The sequence below is a fragment of the Halichoeres trimaculatus genome, unplaced genomic scaffold, assembly GCF_033239565.1.
Source record: "Halichoeres trimaculatus isolate MK-OKI-2021-1 unplaced genomic scaffold, fHalTri1.1 fHalTri1_scaffold_3, whole genome shotgun sequence".
In the NCBI taxonomy this organism is placed as follows: domain Eukaryota; kingdom Metazoa; phylum Chordata; class Actinopteri; order Labriformes; family Labridae; genus Halichoeres; species Halichoeres trimaculatus.
In genome coordinates this window covers 28,888,784-28,908,481 of record NW_027437181.1, presented here as the reverse complement: position 1 = coordinate 28,908,481, position 19,698 = coordinate 28,888,784, and the positions used below count along the sequence as shown (strand labels likewise).

General features: G+C 42.2%; 1 protein-coding gene across 1 annotated transcript in view; it reads right to left on the bottom strand.

The window, feature by feature from the left end:
• mafa (MAF bZIP transcription factor a) overlaps positions 1–19,698 on the bottom strand; it is a 100,830-nt gene that overhangs the window by 73,589 nt on the left and 7,543 nt on the right. The window contains exon 2 of the mRNA XM_074666175.1: positions 18,273–18,338. Within this exon, the coding sequence (XP_074522276.1) occupies positions 18,311–18,338 (28 nt within the window). The 3' untranslated portion in view covers positions 18,273–18,310. The remainder of the gene's footprint in view (positions 1–18,272; positions 18,339–19,698) is intronic.

Sequence of the window (19,698 nt, the reverse complement as noted above, 5' to 3'; positions counted from 1 at the left end):
AGGCCACTAAGAAAAAAAGGAGAAAAATTTAAAGCTTCTGCTGCTCGTGTGATTTCTACGTGCATATGTGTGTGTCTGTGTTAGACAATGAAATAAATGTTTGCCTGTGCTCGCTTATTATCCTCTCGCTTATCTTTATGCCTGCAAGAAACCCAGCAAGAGCAACAACGAGAGATAACGAGTGAGAAAGGGAGGAAGACACACTGACAGACACACACAGAACGAGTGTGAAAGCACTGCAGATAAAAAAGTGCAGATTTCAGATATAGCCGTTAGCAGTTCAACCATGATGGTGGCTGAACACAGCTGTCAGACCCAGATGGTGAGGTGCTAATAACATTCAGAGTTTTGCAGCGCACCGTTTATTTTCTAATAATAAAACTGTTAGCGCTTGCTAATAGCATAGCCGCTGCCTGCCAAGCACACGTTCCGGCTGACACTCACACCACTCTGCTGCCATTTACGTGCCGTATACTGCCGGGCCCAATGGCTCCACAGCAGACCTTAACGCGTCAGACACACACACACACACACACACACACACACACACACACACACACACACACACACACACACATATACACACACACACACACACACACACACACACACACACACACTGACCAGCAAGCTGTTGAGTGTAATCAAGCAGAACAAACTGAAGCTAAAGTAATGAACAAGTGGATGTGAATGAGACAAACATGAAGACATAAACATGTGTGTGCAGGTTAATGCTAATGCGCACATTCACTTTTCAGTCATCTGTTTTAACATAACCTCGTACCAGGTTTAGGGAATTTATCGCATTGAAGAGTGAGAGTTAGGGAGGCATCAGAAAATTAAAGCAAGAGTTTCAGGTTTTTAAACTTCACATTCAAAGTTTGCATCCAAACATTTCACAGGATGAGCTGAAGACTCCTCTTGAAAACCCATCCAGTCTTCTGTTACAGATCTCACCCACAAGATCTGACATGTCTTTTGTTTGTGCCACTGAAAATCTGCATATTCAGAAATTAAGTGCCAATAAGCTCTCAGTTCACTCATTCATTCCTCATATTAAATAAAAAGGACCAAAAATTTTTAAAAGATGCCAAGTAAATTTGTCCAGATATTTTCAAAGTACAATTTAAAAATGTGGATCCTGTTTCATGAATAAATATAGAAAGGTTAAAATTTGTGAATGAGTTGTGTCTGAGCTGTAGTTCTGGGCAGAGCACCCAGACTCGCAGGGCCTAAAACAAAAGGTGCTATTCTCTGGAAGTGCTGACTCATCACAGTGTGTCCTACAATAGAGACTCACTGTGGCGTGACACGGTATGTCACTGACCCTAAAAGACTGCTGTTTCCTTTTATAGACTCTCCTGTTTTAGGTGAGATCGATAGGGTGCACCCACACCTTATTCAACACAGTTTTATCCACCTTTTCTCCTCACGCCCATTTTACACTGTGTGAAAAAAAAAACATTTGTCACTAAAAGTACGGGGAGGACGAGAGGGTTTGCATCCTGAATCAAAGCTGTGACATCACATCCGTGCAGCCTTTCATAAACACTCAGCTTGTGTGATAGCGCTGACTCTTTCCTAACTCCTCATGTCTGAGCAGTTCATAGGAATGAAAGGGAGGCATGTACGCGTGTGTGAGAGTGTGTGTGTAAAAGAGAACGTAAACAGCTACGTTTGTCAGTATCATACAAGGTTGTTTCACCCCGCGACTTATTTATTCAATATTTCAGCAGGAGCCAATTTCCTGTAAAGTGTCATTACAGTGTTTCTGCACACACGCGTGCCTCCAAAGTGCCACAATTAATTGGACTTCATTTCCGGGAGATAATTTCCGACTGTTAGGCAGGCTGTAAAAGCACATCACCATGCACATAATTACATAGGAAGGCAGGAGCAGCCTGCAGAATTTATCTTCCACCCCAAATATGAGACGCTGGTGAGTGCTAGAGTCTTTGAAGAGGAGTTTGTGTGTGTATATGTGTGAGCGTGTGTGTGTGGTGTGTAAACGGTCTCTAAATGAGCAAGCACCGTCACATCATTGACACGCCGCTTCATTTAGGTGTAAACTCACTGAGTCAGGGCTTCTGTACTTAGAAAATTTAGTGTATGTGTAAATGACAAAGAGGCTTAGTGCAGAAACATTAGCCTGTTTGGCAAATTGAATAAAATAAAGCACACATTGGTATAAAAGCAATAAACTAGAATAGCAAACAATCTACATGAATTAACTCTAAATTAACTCGGTGTACTGCGCCAGGTCTCCAGCTGTCTGCTGTAGCTGAAAGTAGAAACCTGTCTCGGCTAATTGAGCTCCCCTCCGCCACAGTTATCATTTTGCTTATTATGCAGGGATATGTAGCGCAGAGAAGCAGATAGATTCTCTCTACAGTAGTTGGCTCAGAAGTGAAATCACCTCTGAACCGCAAGCTTTGAAATGTTCAATACAAAAAAGACAAGATGTGGAGGACAGGGGGGCCGCCAAGTGGCGCAGCGGGGGCTTTTGTTAAAGGTCTTTCCAGTCAGAGTTTGTGGAAAACTGGCAGAGAGCAGAGAGATGAGAGAAGGAGTGTTGACTTAAAAAGGAAATTAAATGATTCGTGGAAGTCTATGAGGTGGATGAAGCACCGGTGGGTTGTTAACATGGAAAAATCCACTCTGTGTGTGTATGCCTGTGTGTGTGTGCGTGTGTGTATAAATGTGTGTGCGACAGAAGGTTCCGGGGCTGCTGTGTGCAGTACCGGCTGGCAGGGTGGCTGTCAGAATGGCCCTGTTTCCTGTGTCAGCTCTAAAATAGGTCCAAACACAGCAGAGATGCACGACACACTCTGGCTATTTACAGCACTCACACAGTGTGTGTGCAGGATGCTGCCAAGAGTATGGGAGCAGACACGTTCTGCGTTGTGCTGTATCTTCATACACACTGAAAAAGATGTTAAAAAACACACATCGTGACAGTCTGAGAAATAAATTGGTCCTAAAACGTCAAACAAAAAAAGATTCATGTCCTTTTAGAGGAATGTTTTATGCATCACAAAGGAAGTGTGTATGTGTGTGAGTCAGTGTGTGTGCCCTTGACCCCTCCATATGTAGTTGATGGGTGTGTAACATGTACAGTAAGGGCGCTGCGCCCTGCTTATGTCACTGCACCCACCTCCTGTTCACTGAAACGTCGCCCTCTGTGTGTCCGTGACATCAAGCAAACATCCCAAGTGACGCAGACGTGCTGCCACGCTGCTTCACTCTGAGCATGCTCAGTAATACCTCTATGACACACAGGTAAATTCTTAGTTTGACAGTATTTGGTCACACTCTACATGACTGTCTTTTATCAAACTTATCCAGAATGTTGTTGGAAAGTGTAACACCAGTGGTCCCCAAACCATGGCCCAGGGGCAGGATACGGCCCGCCTCCACATTTTGCCCGTCCCCTGAACAATACCAGAGGCGCATTGTGATTTTTTTTTCTCAGTCTGGCCATGTGATCGAGACTTACACATGCATAGAACGTGTCTTTCTATTTCATCCTTCTGCAGTTTGTGCCCTATCTGAAACCCCTCCCTTAAAAAGATAATAATAATAATCCAGTTATACAACCATACTGGTAGTGAAATGTAATGTGCTGGTAGGTGTTGTATCATTTAGTTCGGTTTTTTAGCCTTCTTACTTTCTGGTTTTCACAGTGAAGTTAATGAGAGAGAGCTGCAACAGTGGTGTCTACAAGAAAGTTAATATTTCAGGGTCTTTTTTTCTGTGAAAAACCTGAAAAGGGTTATTTAGTTATTATTTATTTCACAAGTGTTATATTTATTCATTATTTATTTTCTGATTTTCTTTCCCCTCGAGATCCCAGAAAGGGTTATTAATATTCGGTTATGTGTGGCTTTCTGGGAAACAATGAATATTTACGTTTGGACACCTCTGCGATAGTCACACTTTTTCCAACAAACTGACCCTGGCCCCTCGTCAGAGAAGGAAAAAGTTTTTTGGCCCTGACGGGAAAAAGTTTGGGGACCCCTGTGTTACACTTGTCTCTTCTTTGCCTTCATTCTTATCTCCTTCACAGAAACACGTGCTGATGGAAGCAGTTTGAGTGTGTGACAAACAGTTGCTGACCACTGTTTCACATACACACACACACACACACACACACACTCACACACACACACACACACACACACATGCATAACCTCAGTTGACCATTTCTGTTGCTGTTAACGCAAGGCAGAAGAAAGCCAGTAGTCAGTTGTCACCTCAAACCAACACCAAGAGGAGCGTGAACAGTTTGACCTCAACAATTCCACCAGAGACTCAACATGAGGAACTGATGCTCAGTTTTTCTGCCTCTGTTTGACCATCAATCTCAAGAAGGAAACTCCTTCAAGAGAGTTCAAATCAGCAGGTTCATGTAAGGTTCATGCCAGATTGTCACGTTTAGCTGTTTCTCGTTTGCTGCTCTTCTCTGCCCCCGCTGTTCCCACAACTTTATTGACTCTCGTTGACATCAAACAAGTTGAAAATATTTACAAGACACGTTTTCACCTACCCTGTGTCAGCAGTGTTTGTTGTTGCATGCATGCCCACTAAATGTTTTATCTGCTGCTATTTTTAATTAGCAAGTAACCTCATAAAGACAGATATAACGTGTAGTTTCAGACTTTGCTTCATCCCCCCTACACTTTTTCAAATGTGTGCTCCTTCATCTTCTTTCACTCTTATTCTTTTTCTGTTTTTCTCTGCAAAATTTCCATCACTGGTTTCAATTCGGAAGCCAAACACTTCACGTTATTCTTGCTTGAGGTGAGAAATGGAGACTCGTTTGAGCTGTTGCATATGTTGTATTCCACAGGCAAAGAGCCAGGTGGTCTCCTTAGATTTGGCAGGAAAGTTGAAGAGTGACCAGCTTACGGTGAAATTAGGTGCTGCAGTATGTCACACTGTGTGTGCATTGGACTTGTGTGAACGCATGCACGTGTAAGTGTGTGCACAAAAAAAAAAAAAAAACAGCCTGTGGAAGGAACGGAGCCAACAGGAAGCAGCTATCAATGTTCACTGTGTCAGTTTTCAGTCATAAGGGCCTCTCATGCAGTCTGGCTACGGCGAGGAGGAGGAGGAGAAGGCTTATCAGGAAACTGATAAGACGTCTCAGGCCTTTCTCAAATTATACAGAAATTATTTTAATTGCCAGTGAGAGCAGAAGAGCTTTGAATTTTATCTCCCTGCTTCTTTTCGCCCGCATCAATTTCCTTTGTCTCCCAACATCCCGCCCCTTCCTCCTCTTCCCCTGAATCCCTTCGCCCCTGTGTCTGTCAAGTTTCCTCTAAATATCTTTTTATATACATTCAATACTTGGTCTCCATCTGGAGCCTCTGGTAAGGGAGTGTGAGTGCTTGTTTTTGCCTGTGTTTTCTGTGTGTCAGTGGACTGTGTTAATACACAGGGGTCAAAGGATCAGTGTTTAACACCCAGGCACTGTATGACCAGGCTTTGAACCAGAAAAACGAACCAAGAAATCTCACCCTGCCTGAGTTGTGTGTGAGTGCGTGTGTGTGTGTGTGTCCCGTGTGCACTTGTGTGCTCCATGAACCAGAGAGCTGGGGTCAGATGCCTCCAGTGTTGGGCTTAAAGCTGCTTTGAATTGGCCAGGCTGTGCTCATCTTCTGTCTAATCTTCCTGCTCTGGTGAGTGTAGGGGAGGAGGAGACAAAAAAAATCCATAGTCTTTTCATCCTCCTGTGACCACTGTGCCTGTGAGACAGCAGCCGTGGGAATGGAGATAGATACAAGCAGCCCTGCCTCTGACCTCCCTCTTCTCCAACACAAGGGTGGAGATAAACAGGGCCACAAGGATCGCTAACATCTTTCTTTCTCAGGCACACACACACACACGCCCTCGTGGCGACACATACACACAGCGGCGCAGACATCTCATTAAAGCAATAGTAGGTGAATGTTGCAACAGCAGTGTGCCACAGGGAGAGAGGTCTATTAGGGATACTATCAAGAGACGGAGGAAGGAAATGAGAGGCAATGTAAGAGTCCGGTGTGGATATTTCTGTGATGGCATAGGTGTTTGATTTATGTCTCATTTCTGAACAGTCAAGCAGACAGTGTTAATACTTATTGGCTGATTTGTTGTGGTAATGTCGCGACTCAAGACCTGGAAGAAGAACTCCTGGTGAGGCAACAAAACCCTTTGGAGATCAGAAAAACATGGATGGTCATCTTTTTATAGAATCTAATGTTCACATGGGTGTGTGGTGCCACTGGTTTAAGACATTGTCAGATACTGACTCAAAAACATTTGGTATTAGTGACTGGACTAACCTTTTCTTTTATCTTAACTTTCCATAACAACCATGTATGTGTACTATGTCATCAGCCCCCCAGTAGGTCTGTGCCTTTTCTAGGCGGAGAACCCACATCCTATGAAGGGTTAAACCACAGACGCTCAGCAGTTTGAGGGTATTTCACTTGTCACGGTAACACCACCAGTGGCAACTTTTAATATGTACAAAGATCATGTCTTAAGGGGGTGACAGCAGTGTGAGCAACAAGTTCATGCCAAGGAGAAACATTGAAGTTCAGCTTATTAAGAGTGAAATGAACCTGTTGACATTAACAGCTCACTACTTTAAATTGTGAACTACCATAAGTTGGTTGTTCAAACAATGAATATATTCAAGTTGACTTTTTGGAGCAGATGCACCCAAACTATTTTTTTAACAACGTATTAGCTCTTGATTGCTAGCATTTCCTCAAATAAATGAAGTATTCAACTACAGAATCATAGAGTGAATCCAACCTTTGGCCACGTCTCTCCCATCTCTGTCCTTTTCCCCCGGATAAAAGTCATAAAAAGCCAGAAAAACATGACATTAACATTCAAATACAGAAAGTTACCATTTTATGAATATAAAACTGGGCTTTTATCCATTCAAAGAAAACTACACCTTTTTCAAACCAAACCATATCCCCTCCCCTGATTCTTTTATCAACTTCTTCAAATGGTCACAGTGGCTGGCTCCATCAATGTCCCTAACTACATCTGAATTGCTTGCAACGTAAGCAATGCTGACGCCCACTTTTAGCTGCTGTTAAAAATCAGTAAGTTTCGGCATCTCTTATCATCTCTTGGATCTTTCCAAAATGTGGAAAACTGATCACTTTGTGCACTATGAACTACAGACATGTTCCTGATCACAAGTCGCAAATTACACCGTCCAGTTCACCGTTAACCATAGTAGGCGACTTGTTTTCAATTAACATGTCTATTTTGACATTCATGCTCAACTCCTTGGTTGGTGGTAGTGGTAGACATATTGATTCTGTTGTATCAATATATCAGTACTTACACATGACTCAGTTGAACATCCTTGATACTAATTAGGCATTAATATTGATTGATAAATGTGAAATAATAGCATATGTGTGGCTTCTTAATCTTATAGGGTAACTTCTTCTAAGGTTGTCTGGAATAAAAACCATGGCTGAGAGAAAGAGGGGCAAGATATGGGTGTACTCTTCACCCTTGAATAGATGTATGCTAGGTGTAATCTGTTGTTAAAATCTACAACACTCGCAGCAACTCAAGCAACCGTTTAAAACACCCGAACACCTCTTTTATTTCTATACTGTTATTCAGTTCATGTGTTATTTACTATTCATGTGTTGTTGTATTTTTTTTTACATAGTCATTTAATTTATGTTCAAAGTTATTTGTTTTATTTTGTATTTTATATATTCAGGATAATTTTTGTTTATTTATTTATTTAATTATTTGAAATTAATTTTAATTAATTTAATTAAAATTTTTCACGTTTTATTTTTTTAAAGGTCACCAAAGGGTTTGCACATTAAAGCTGTTAAATGACCAGTGTTTGTCATGTGAGTTGTGTTATAAGTGTAACGTTTAAAAAAATAAAAATCAGAACACAAAAATAATAAAAAATAAATCTATTAATAAATGAATATATAAATAATTGGTATCGGGCATTGAATTTATGGGCCAAAAAAATTAATCAGTATAATATCGATTTGGTGTTATAGTTGGTGGAAGTGTAGTGGAGCCTGACACAACCGTTTTGCCACAACTTCAACCACACGCTGTAAACAAGGCTCAGTCAGTTCTTGTTTGAGGAGTTTACGTGGCTTTGTCCAGGCTAGAGATATAACCTGTTAGCTTGTTGGATGCATTGATGTAAAAAATAACTTCTTTGTCCCGATTCCATTGGCCCTTGCGAATGACTGGCCATATCATTGTGAATTTTAGTTTGTAGTGTTATTATTATAACTGAACTTATTTCTATGTCTGTCATGTTATATTCATTGGTTTGATGGATGTATGCTTTACTACCAACTGCAATCCAACTTCACCTTCACTGGAACTATTAAGACTGACTTCACCTTGACTTTAATATGTCATAAAATCAACTAATGCCCTCTGGTTTCATTCAGTTACTTAACCATCAGGTCACTAATAAAAACAGAAGAGTTGTTAAATGATATGTGTCTTGTTAAATATTCATATCGACCAATAAAGAAAACAAACAGTGAATTAGGAGTTGCTCACTCCACTTCTTTTATTACATATTCATTAAACTAAGCATGTCTGTCTGTGTCGTCCTGACTCTCATGGAGTCCTGTAATCCTGTCCAGAAGTGAGAAAGACAACACAAACATGCAGCCTGACAGAGTGCGTTCATCCTAAATTACTCTTCCCTCCTCTCTGCTTCCTGGGGATTTTGGAGTGATACTCCCCTCCTGCTCCCTCGCTCCCTCAGCTGTCACAACCCGTCACCGCAACTATTCCACTTCAGCCGCAGGGATAGGGGGGAGAGCTTTGTCCCTCTCCATCACCCTCCTTCCATGTCCCTCTTTCTAATGGTAGCTGTGGCATACTGGTAATGCCTTTAATTTTATACCCACCATGACTCACTGGTTTAAGGACACACCGGGAAGCTGAAGATGTTTTATTTTTGTTAACACGAGTCTCATACAGCAGATTGTAATTGGAAAGTAAACACAGAGCTTCTGTATATCTCTTCTCAGAGCTGGTGTATAAAGATGAGTCTTATTATGGTTTGTCAGGGGTCATTATTGTAATCCAAGCAGACAGAAGTTTATACTGAGAGAAGTCTACCATAGTATTCTCTTTCTGTTTGTGTCTATTTTTTTAGTATCTATAAGCAGCTGCTTCCGATAATGTCATCCTACACTGCTCTCCGCTCCTCGCAACCAGAGACTATCAGCTGTGAACTCATCGCTCTCCGTTTAACGGCCAGGTCACAGACAGGAAGAAGAACCTCAGAGGGTTGCAGAGCAGAAAGACTTTGTGTGAGTGTGTGCGAGAGAGACGGGATGGTTTCCTTAGTTCTGAGAAAGAGCGAGCAAACCAAGACTCTTAATTTCTGTTTTTGTCTCCGCCACAACATTCTTTCCCAGGGGTCACACGTCCTCCCACGCCAAAGAAAAAGAGTGCAGTGAGGTGACCAACTGAGTTCACAGCTTGGTCTGGCGTGGCGTGCCTGTGTCAGAGAGTTCCCTCACGACACATGACCATTAACAGACTCTTCACTACATGCAGAAGTGTGCCGCTCCTCAGCCCAGAGCCCTTCCCCCCTCCTGTCAGGTCTCTGAGGCCATGTACTCTCAGAGGGTGACACTACCCAAACTCTGTAATTATAAATCGCAGAGAGCATTCTTCTAGCCTGGTTAGCCAGAACTATGAGAGAGAGGGACAAACATTTGCTCCCCCCACAGCCTCCCGTTCCCTCTGTTCCTCCTCCTTTAACGCACCCCCACCCCAATAATTTAACAGTAAGAGCAACTCAGCCTTGTAAACACAATAGTTATGTCTGCGCTCACAGAGCCATGAAGCAGACATACAGGCTCCACTACCCCTGCAGCTACTACTAACACACGCTCTCCTCTCCTCTCCTCTCCTCTCCTCTCCTCTCCTCTCCTCTCCTCTCCTCTCCTCTCCTCTCCTCTCCTCTCCTCTCCTCTCCTCTCCTCTCCTCTCCTCTCCTCTCCTCTCCTCTCCTCTCCTCTCCTCTCCTCTCCTCTCCTCTCCTCTCCTCTATGTAAAGAAAAAGTTTTGATTCCTTGACATTCAGCCTTCAAAGCCTTTTATTTATTTATAGATTAAATGAGTGATGACAGAAACTTGATGGGTATTTACAGCTGTGTGCATTTTGTATCAGTGTGGATTCATAATTTTCCTTTATAACAGGACGCATCTTTCACAAGGTGTGAAGGAGTAAACAAGGAACACTTTAGAGCTATAACTTTGTTTTTATGTTTCTCTCATCACACCTTTTCCCCCTTATGTTTTTACTTCCTATAGATCTATTTTTCATGGGGGCTGTAGCAGATGCTCTGGAAATACATAACCTGCCAAACTTGTGACAGCAGAAGACTTGGCAGAAATAACGTTTAAGATATGTAAATGAAGTAGTAAAGCCGATTTGAAGGTGGGATATGGAACACAGTACAAACTACATATGTTTTGAGTCCATGAAACTTCAAATTTCAAATTTTTCTCTTGTCACTTTTTATGACACAAACCAGAATTTAAGATATTTCAATATTGAGAGCACAGCTTTTGCCTCTCTGTATGTGAGGTTATCATAGACCATATAAAACATGAATGTAGTGCCTGTGACATCATTCAGTAGTCACCACAGATACGTTCTGAAGCCCAACAGTGACCAGAGCTTTACTGATTTGCACTGGGATAGCCAAACAGTATGGAGAGAAAGGACCAGCAGATGTTCATTCATAACAACAATATGGGAATTGATTCTATCTCTGTGTGTCCTCCCTGGTCTTTCTGACTTCACTGTTTGTTTGGGCAAGAATAAAATGGAGCTTCTTTGAGAAAAGTAAGTTGGGAGTTTTAATTATCTGGTTAGTTGTGAACCACCTTTGTTTGTCACTGGAGTCAAGCTATCAGTTGTACTAGCATGTTAGCAGCGCCTGTATCGGCACAACTGGCTTTACCTTTGCAATGGGTTGAGGCTTTGCCTTGTGTGTACAACAAGTGTGTGTCTTTGTGTGAATTAAGGAAACGCAAAACATTCAAGCATTTGTGTCAGTACAAATTTTGCCATTGTTTGAGTTTGGTTCAAATGCAAGATGAGCCTGAAGATAATCACAACAGATGAGTTGTGAAATGTATTCCCTAAATGAGCTGATGGTACGAAAACCGTTTGTTTAACCCGGCTGTGAGCATTTTTAATTCTGCTGTCAATTTTTGCATTTTAACACAGTTTTTAATTGCACTGCTTGGGCTTTTTGCAGTGCAGCTTATTGCGCTTTTACTGCCATGGCTTCAGTTTTTGACAGTGGCTGCTGCCCTTTGGTACTTTCGCAAACCTGCTGATTACCTCCACCAAGGAGGTTATGTTTTGGGGAGAATTTGCTTGTTTGTTTGTCTGTCTGTGAACAACAAAACTCAAAAAGTAACAAACAGACCTTGATAAGGTTTTCAGGAAATGTTCAAAACAGGACAAGGAAGAAGTAATCACATTTTAGTGGCGATCCGAATCACCGTCTGGATCCAGGATTTCTTTAAAGGATTCTTTATCTTTGTGAGATAGGTCTGTTTTCACCATATGTGTATTTAACTCCATAATTGGTCCGATTGCTTTGCAAAACAACACAAGACAAGGTCACCATGATTTCTGACAAACGTAAAAGTACGATCCAGATCCTGGCGATATTCTGGATACTAAAGATCTGGAATATGAAATACATGCTGGGTCATCATAATTTTCAACACTGCAACTGCAACTAACACCAAATTGTAGCAGACAGTCTGCTGAAAGGGAGTATAACATTAAAGTAAGACTGAAGTGTTGGTGACAATCACAATATGCTTGGTGGAGGTCTGCCTCTCTGAGCGCTTGTCTAGTTTTTGACTTAAACTATTTTTTAAAACCAAATGTACTCAAGGCAATCATTTGAAATCTAAGTGAGATGTTATGAATCAACCTGCAGATTTAGGGATGATACAATGTGTATGTCTACCAGTGTGATTTTAAAAAAAAAATGCCTGTAGCATTCTCTGTGAAGAGAGACACAGAGCAGCAACAACACAAGTGAGGACGTGGATGTTCATTAAAAGGATATCCATGCAGCCTGTTTGTATTAACACTTTGTGAGCAGCCTGATTATATCTCAGGCTCTAATGCCTATGTCTGCACATGCATTATGGTGATCTTGTTTTGATTAAACACCCTAACTCATGTTCAATTAAGCACATAATGTAAAGAATAAATACTTTGGTGCAAGACTTTCTGTCAGCCAGCAAAAAGAAATTACAGAACGGTATTGTCTCTGAGGCTATTTGTGTTTGATGTTAACGGGCACAAGCACAATGCATTAAGCCTGGAATGTAAGTAATGTGCACTTAGACATGGAGCCTGAGCCACACTGTGTGGACAGCAGCGCTTAATGTGCAGCAATAACTCTGTGCTGCTGCTGCTGCTTCTCATTGCCTCTCTTTCACCCTGCGTCGTCTCTATCTCTCTGCCCCTTGTCACTCTCTGTATTCATTTCTTAAATGGTGCACGAGTGTGAAAGATGAAAGATGAGAGAGGACACTGCAGGTCTCTTCAGAGCTATTTACTTTGTGCTGCTCCGCCTCCCTCTGGTCCTGTTTGTCTGACTGAAGCAAGATACTTAAAATACTCCAGAAACATTTGATATGATGCAGCCGTGCCGGACTCTTTTTATTCTTGGCTTTTCAACAAATATGCTGTGATTCAAGAGGGGAGCTGAACTCTATCAGTATAAATGCAGGCTGGGCCTCCACAGAGGACCCGCTATCCTGCGTGAATGACTGCGAGAGCTGCTGTATGGCAGGATGAAGTGTGTTCATTTCCTTATTTATTGACTCACTTGCTTTTCTCTGAGTGTTTGAAATTAATAACAGCCAGCAGAAATCAGACAGAGGGATGAAAATCAGCACTTTCCCTGCAGTGAAGCCATTCATCAAGCTAACGAGGAGGAGAATAGGAGGGTAGGAGGAGGAGGGGAGGGAGTGACGTTTGGAGAGGAGGCATGGAGCAGGAGGGAAGCAGGTGCAGCGTGCGGCAGCAGGGTGGGGGGATGGAGAGGAGAGAAAGTGACGTCGGGAACAGAGGCGAGGGGAAGGAAGCTAAGTTTGTTTAGAAGGAGGCGGAGGAGAGTCATTTGGAGGATAGCGGGGCAGACAGGAGAGGAGGAGCTGCGTGTCACTCTAAGAAAAGCAGTAGGTATGGATGGAAAGACAAGTTTGACATTGGTGTATAAATAGAGAGGAAGGAGAGGATCTCACACAGTATCATCAGGGCTGAACGACCGAGGGACTGGCACAAAGATTCAAACAGAATAGAACCTAATTATGACATGTTAACACCCTTTACAATCTTAACCTAGACTTTTACAGCAGCTTTAGCTCCCATGACTGGCTCTCTTAGAGAAATATACAGGAAACTAACACACAACAGTAAAATTGTGTTACCGTGATGAAGATTTATACATTAAAGACATCTCTGTAACTGTGTCTAATAAGCTAAGCTTTATTTCATGATGATCCTAAATTCCTTAAAACCAATATTGGATTTTAGTTCACAGGCCTATGCACCACTTAAATGATTTACTTCATAATCAACAATAAAATTAGCTTGTTTAACTTGTTATCAATTCTTCTTTACCACTCCAAAACCCTACACAACACAACAAAGCTGCACAGCATTGGCTGGTAGAATGGTGCTATGACTGTTGGAGGATTGCTGTCAGAAGAGCGCATAGAAAAATGTTTGTTGATCTCGTATAATGGGATGTTAGAAAACAGAAACAGTGTTGGACAACAGGAGAGTCCAAAGACAGTCAGAATTACACTGAAGGAGAAAAGCTTCTCAATAAATAAACGTTTTCTCCAACACTTCTGTGAATACAGCCCGTGCTAGCCGAGCTGCTGCTGGCTTGAGCGAAGCTTGCTTGCAAGTGTTCAGCTAGATTTTAGGTTAGACTTGTGATATTATTCACCCTTCCTGAGGGTTTGAGCACAAGCTGAGATATGGACCGAGGGTTACTCTTCTAATAACAATCAGATTAAAGCCTGGTCTGCACTTCTGCGCTGACCCTATGTCGCCGAGAACAACATCCATCTGCAATGATGTTTCTGTTTTGCTCTGCTAAACTTATCCAAAGACACATGAGAGCAGTGTCTTCTGTTTGATTTTCAGAATGCGTTCTCTACTTGCCATTTCACAGCAGTATGTTATATTGAAGTTGATACATGTAGCAACATATGCTGCAGCACCTATTAAAAGAATGTTAAAGAGAGCAGACGTCCAAGGAGATTAAATGTAACTTTGATCTAGAGCAATTCCAGACACAATGTAAATCTTTGCACTCCGTGTCGTTTCTACACATGGTTACATTTTTAAGAAGGTGCACGTCGGACTACTTGCAAAAGTTTAAAAGAGGGTTACACAGAGGTACAACAGTATATTCACGAGGAAACCTTGGTGAAGCCAGTGTAAAAAATGATGGGAGCTGCACAATGTCCTTGTTTTATACAATCTGTGGTTCTCGCATAGACTGTATAAAACATGGACACAGTCTCCCGAATATCACCCGTCAGTTTCTAAATAGAAAATGAAGCACATCGGCTATCCCGGCCATACTGGAAGTGGCAAGGGCTTGGCATACAGCTACAGGGTGCCTGTCAGTCATGTGACCTGAGCTGTGCCTCTGATTGGGCGAGTTAGAGGAAAATTCGTAGTAGAATTAAGAATTCAGACAGGAGACGTTTTCTGAATCAGGCTGTAAATAGGTCAGTTTCTGCTTTTTAAATGGCTTTTTTTTGGCTTGGTGTGTATGTGACTTCTGGTACGTCCAACGCCAGCCTCAAGTGGACACTCGAGAAACAGCAGATTTCAGCAATTGTCTCATAATCTTGGACCAGAGGTAGCCACTTGGGTTGTAGCTGTTAGCCCAACCACTACCTATGGTCCAAACTAAACCCTTTTTTTGGTATTAGTTTAAAGTTAGTTGGAGTCAGCAGTTCTAGATAACGTCTTTTCAGAAGCCAGTGGGTAACATTACAGAGACTATGCCTACGTTTTGAATGGTCTGCCATTCACACTGAGTGGTGTGAAGGTCTGCACAGGTCATGGATCAGAACATGGTTTGTGTTTTTTGCAGGCTCGGATGTCAGGAAAGAACTAACGGTTACTGAACATCACTCGAGATGGTTTGGTCCATATTGCTCTGTCCTCCCGCCCGTCCACAGTCCACCAGAGACCCAACAGAATCTCACACCCTGAGCAGGGCTGACTAAGCACTTACCGCTGAGCCTCTCTCCTCAGAGCGAGAAAGGAGCGCCATGCTGAGAACTCTGCCACAGGAAAATAATTAGCAAAGTGGAGCGCTGCCCAAACACACTGAGCTAAATCTAGTACCACTTCACAGACAAATGCAGCCATAAATCTTCCCCTCTGTTTATTTGTTTGTTTCTTTTTTTGCAAGGAAATCATCATACTCACAACAGGGTAGAAAGATTAGCTTCTTAGTTGAGTTTCATGATTTAAATCTGAGCATTTAAGTATGTATGGAGGATGAATGTAAGATTACACCTGTGGGTAGTCCATCAGCTTCTTTGCTCTTTCTCTCTTCAGCCCCATCAGGATCAAGTTGACAAACTTGTGCTTGTTGTTTGTCTCACTGTACATGGATGTCTGTATTTTTAACTTTAAAGTTAGACCACAGTGTCTTTGGTCACCCGGGCTAAATATAGCCAGCTCCTCCTGAGCAGTCTCCAGTTTCTCACTCCTTTCCGAGCGGCAGGTGGAGCAGAGAGGAGGAGGATGAGGAGGAGGGGTAACACCCAGTCTTGAATAAATCATCCCCCAACTTTTGACCCATATGAAGCAAGAGGTTGTTTTTGTACTTCTTCTCTCTTTGGCCTCTGCAACCCCCCTCTATCTCATTCATTTTCTCCTCCACATGACAGGTCAATCTGGATCGATTTCATCTGCCCTCGACGACTGAGACCAACATCCTGGCACCCAGAAATAGAGCTCCCTGTGATAGAGGAGCCTCCGACCAACCAACCGTCACTGTAAGCACGCAGCTCCAAGGAGGGCTGAGCGACAGAGGATGTGGAAGCAAAACTATTTAGAAGACATTCTCGAGAAGTAATTTACTGCACAGATAAACTGAGCTGAAACCGGGAGGCAAAAGACACTTGTGAAGAAACAGATCATTGTGATGAGATGTGGTGTACGGGTGACACTTTACAGCAAGTTTCACCCAAACTATCGCTCCATTTATGGCCCTGCCTACCTGTGACAGAGTGCTGATATGATCGCTAACACATAACAAAGCTCAGAAAAACACACACAAGCCTGCTTCCCAAATCTATATTTACACTCAGCTCTGTTTCCCACACTTACAGTACATATACACCTGGTGTTTTATCTTTGTCAGCATATTCTGGGTCCTTCAGCTCCCTGCTGGGCCCTGAACTCCTGTGTCTCTTTGCGTGGCGGACCCCTGAGGAGGGCCTGCCTTCGTAACACACACACACACATTCAAGTTGCAGGTGAGACACACTTGCAGTCTCATATCAGCGTTAACCTCCCTTTATCTCCTCCCAACTCAACTTCTTGCTGTGTAAATACACATGTGCTGGGAAAAAAGCTTTTCCTCCCGCAATGTTGGGTTCTCACATACAACATGGTTTTCAACGCGGTGCGTAGGCAGTCCTGGCCGGAGTCAGGACACTCTTTCCCCAGGCAAGGACACAGAGACCTGGCTCTCCGTCTCCATCACTCAGCCTGTCCTCCTGGAGCTACGTGGCCAGACTGCTCATCACCCTCCCCCTCTTTCTCATATGCATGGATTTGCATAAAACAAAGACATGGCTCTGCCTTAGTTGCAACCGCGAAGAACAGGATGGACCTGACCAGGCCACACCGTGTGGCTCACAGCCCGTCTAAGCTGGGCTGGCAGGCTGTCAGAGCCAGGCATCAGTATAGCGCAGAGGCACGGCGAGAGGAACGAAGATTTACGAGGCTGACAAAGATAGACACCCTCATGGTTTTCCACTTTCATTCGTTTAACATCCGTTCTTGGCATTGTTTATATTCCACACCCCTCGGCGTGGAGCAGAGGGCACCTAATTCACAGTGATGACGTGGGAGGAGAATCGGAGCACTTAAAACACTTCATCTAAAGATGATTTGTCCTTGTCTTCCCTGATGGCTTTTGTCCTGCGTCCCCTCCTGAAGTTAAGTGGAGCTGGAGAAAGGCCAGATACTGATCCCACTCCCCACTTAGACACATCAAGTAAATAACACTGGATACAAATACACGGACTCATAAGCACAACACATAAATGCACACAGCTTGGGATATCGCTTGGACTTTCTGTTTTCTCTTTGTTGCATGATGAAAATATTTTTTTGGAATGAGCAAACTTTTCCAGAAACATGAAAATTAGCAAAACACATTTAATGTATGTGACACCTTTTCACCCTCTCTGCAGACGGGAAGATTATTCCACTCTGCTTTTTGCTTTTGTAGACTTTCTGCGCCTTTTTTTTTTTTTTTTTTCAAAAAGAAAAAAAAAAAAATTCTAAACATGCAATTTACATTTGAATAAGTGGAAGTAATCTGCTGGCTGTGCTGTTGATGCAAACCACTGAAAACACAACATTCAGATGCCTGTGTGTGTGTGTGTGTGTGTGTGTGTGTGTGTGTGTGTGTGTGTGTGTGTGTGTGTGATCTCTATGTGGATTGAAATAAGGTTTTAAATGCTCACAACACTCTGCAAAGTTACCGCACAGAGGAGATAGTGTGAGATTTGATGAGAAGAGATATCGACAACATAAAGAAGGTGTGTGTGCTCTTTAGCATATGAATAGGAATTGACAAACCATGGTACATTATGTGTCTATTATGGAAGCCTGCAGCAGCTATAAAACTGGCACTATTATATGAGGTGACGGTATCCACTCTATTTAATACGAGAGTCTTATATTAATGAATAATTTATCTGGATTTCATTGTGTAGGTATATAATTATAAAATAGAAACAACATGACTAGACACAGTGCTTTATATTTGAATGGTGCTCGACAGCTGTTCTCATCTTTCAGAGTTAGCACTTTAAGGACTTCTACACATCTGACTTCCTTCACTGTTATTCAGTTAAAATTACCGGAAGAGACAACGCACAGGAAACAGAAAGTGATCAAGACAGAAGTGTTTTACCTCAGAGAGCCAAGGGCACGCAGGAACGGGGCTGGGAATCACAGATGGAGGAATTTTCTCGACGACCTGAAAGAGCAGATAAGATTGAACAAAACACATAAGGAAAGATAAATGAATATCAATGCAAATACACACGCTTTATTTTATTCTTTCCTCTCTGTTTCTTTTATTGTGCATGTCGCTCCCCGCCGCCCTGACACACACACACACACGCACACTCTCACACATACACGGATGAGCACAAACAATCACAAAGAAACAAGGAGATTCATTCCGAGCGAGATTCACTCTCACCTTGTCTGTCTGCCGAAACAGTACATGTATCATAGTAAGCGTTTGATGCGCGGGGAAATGTAAAAATTTGCATGCAAATAGATTCTACAGGCAGAAGCCATGCATCAAAACACTGTAACCACAAGAGACAAAACTTAAATATCTAAGCATACAGAGCACCATTGCACAGAAAAGGCAAAATAGTTTTATGGTGAGGCCATTACTCCTGCTGGTTTCATTAAACTACACAATTAATTGTTCCAAAAGGGAGAGGATTTATCATGCACGCAAGTAAACAGAAGATGGGAATGTCTGCCTCATGAGCGACGCTTTCTTTACCTCAGAGATCACACAGAGCTGCTTTTTCATATGTCTGATGTTACGTTGCTGAACAAGTTAAAACATTAGCTTAGCTCGTAGCTTTGGAAGCACAAAATGTGACTCCCCTAGCCGGGAGCAGCAGGGAAACAGAGTACATATGATGATAGATTGTAAACTTTATTAGAGTTAAGACAGCTTGCATTTCAAGCCTCATCCCAAACTTTGTTTACTGTGCCGAAAACGAGAACTGAAGCAATATGTTTGGACAAAGAGATGAAAAAAGGGCCGGGAAGGGAAGAGCTGAATCAACATAACAGTGAAAACGTTCATATGGCACGTTTAATGCATCACAAAGTGGGAATGTTTTGTTTTTATTGCAAAGCATACTTTATTTCTCATGCTGTAGTTGTTTTTCTGATCTTTTTTATTTGACAGCAAAAACTGCTAAAAGTACTGAGGAGAAAACATAACATAACATAAAGAAGGGAAAAGCTGTTCAAGCACAAAAAATGAGATTATTTGTACATTTTTCTTTTTAAATCCTCAAGTAGTTTTTTTTTTTTTTTTTTTTTTTTTTTTTCATGAGCATTGCTTTGCTGCAGCGTCATATTCCTAAAGCGAGAGGAGTTAAACTAAAGATGCAAGTAAAGCCTTGCATTCATGAATTAAAATGTTGCTTTTGATCACATTTCAGTGTCTTGAGGACATTGAGGACAGTTTGAAAGATTATAACCCCTTTAACATTTTTCTTTTAACTCTGTCACCTTTTGTGCAGAGGGACTGCTGAGAGATGGGGTTGCATTTATTTAAGTCACGGGCTCTTGGTTTGGGT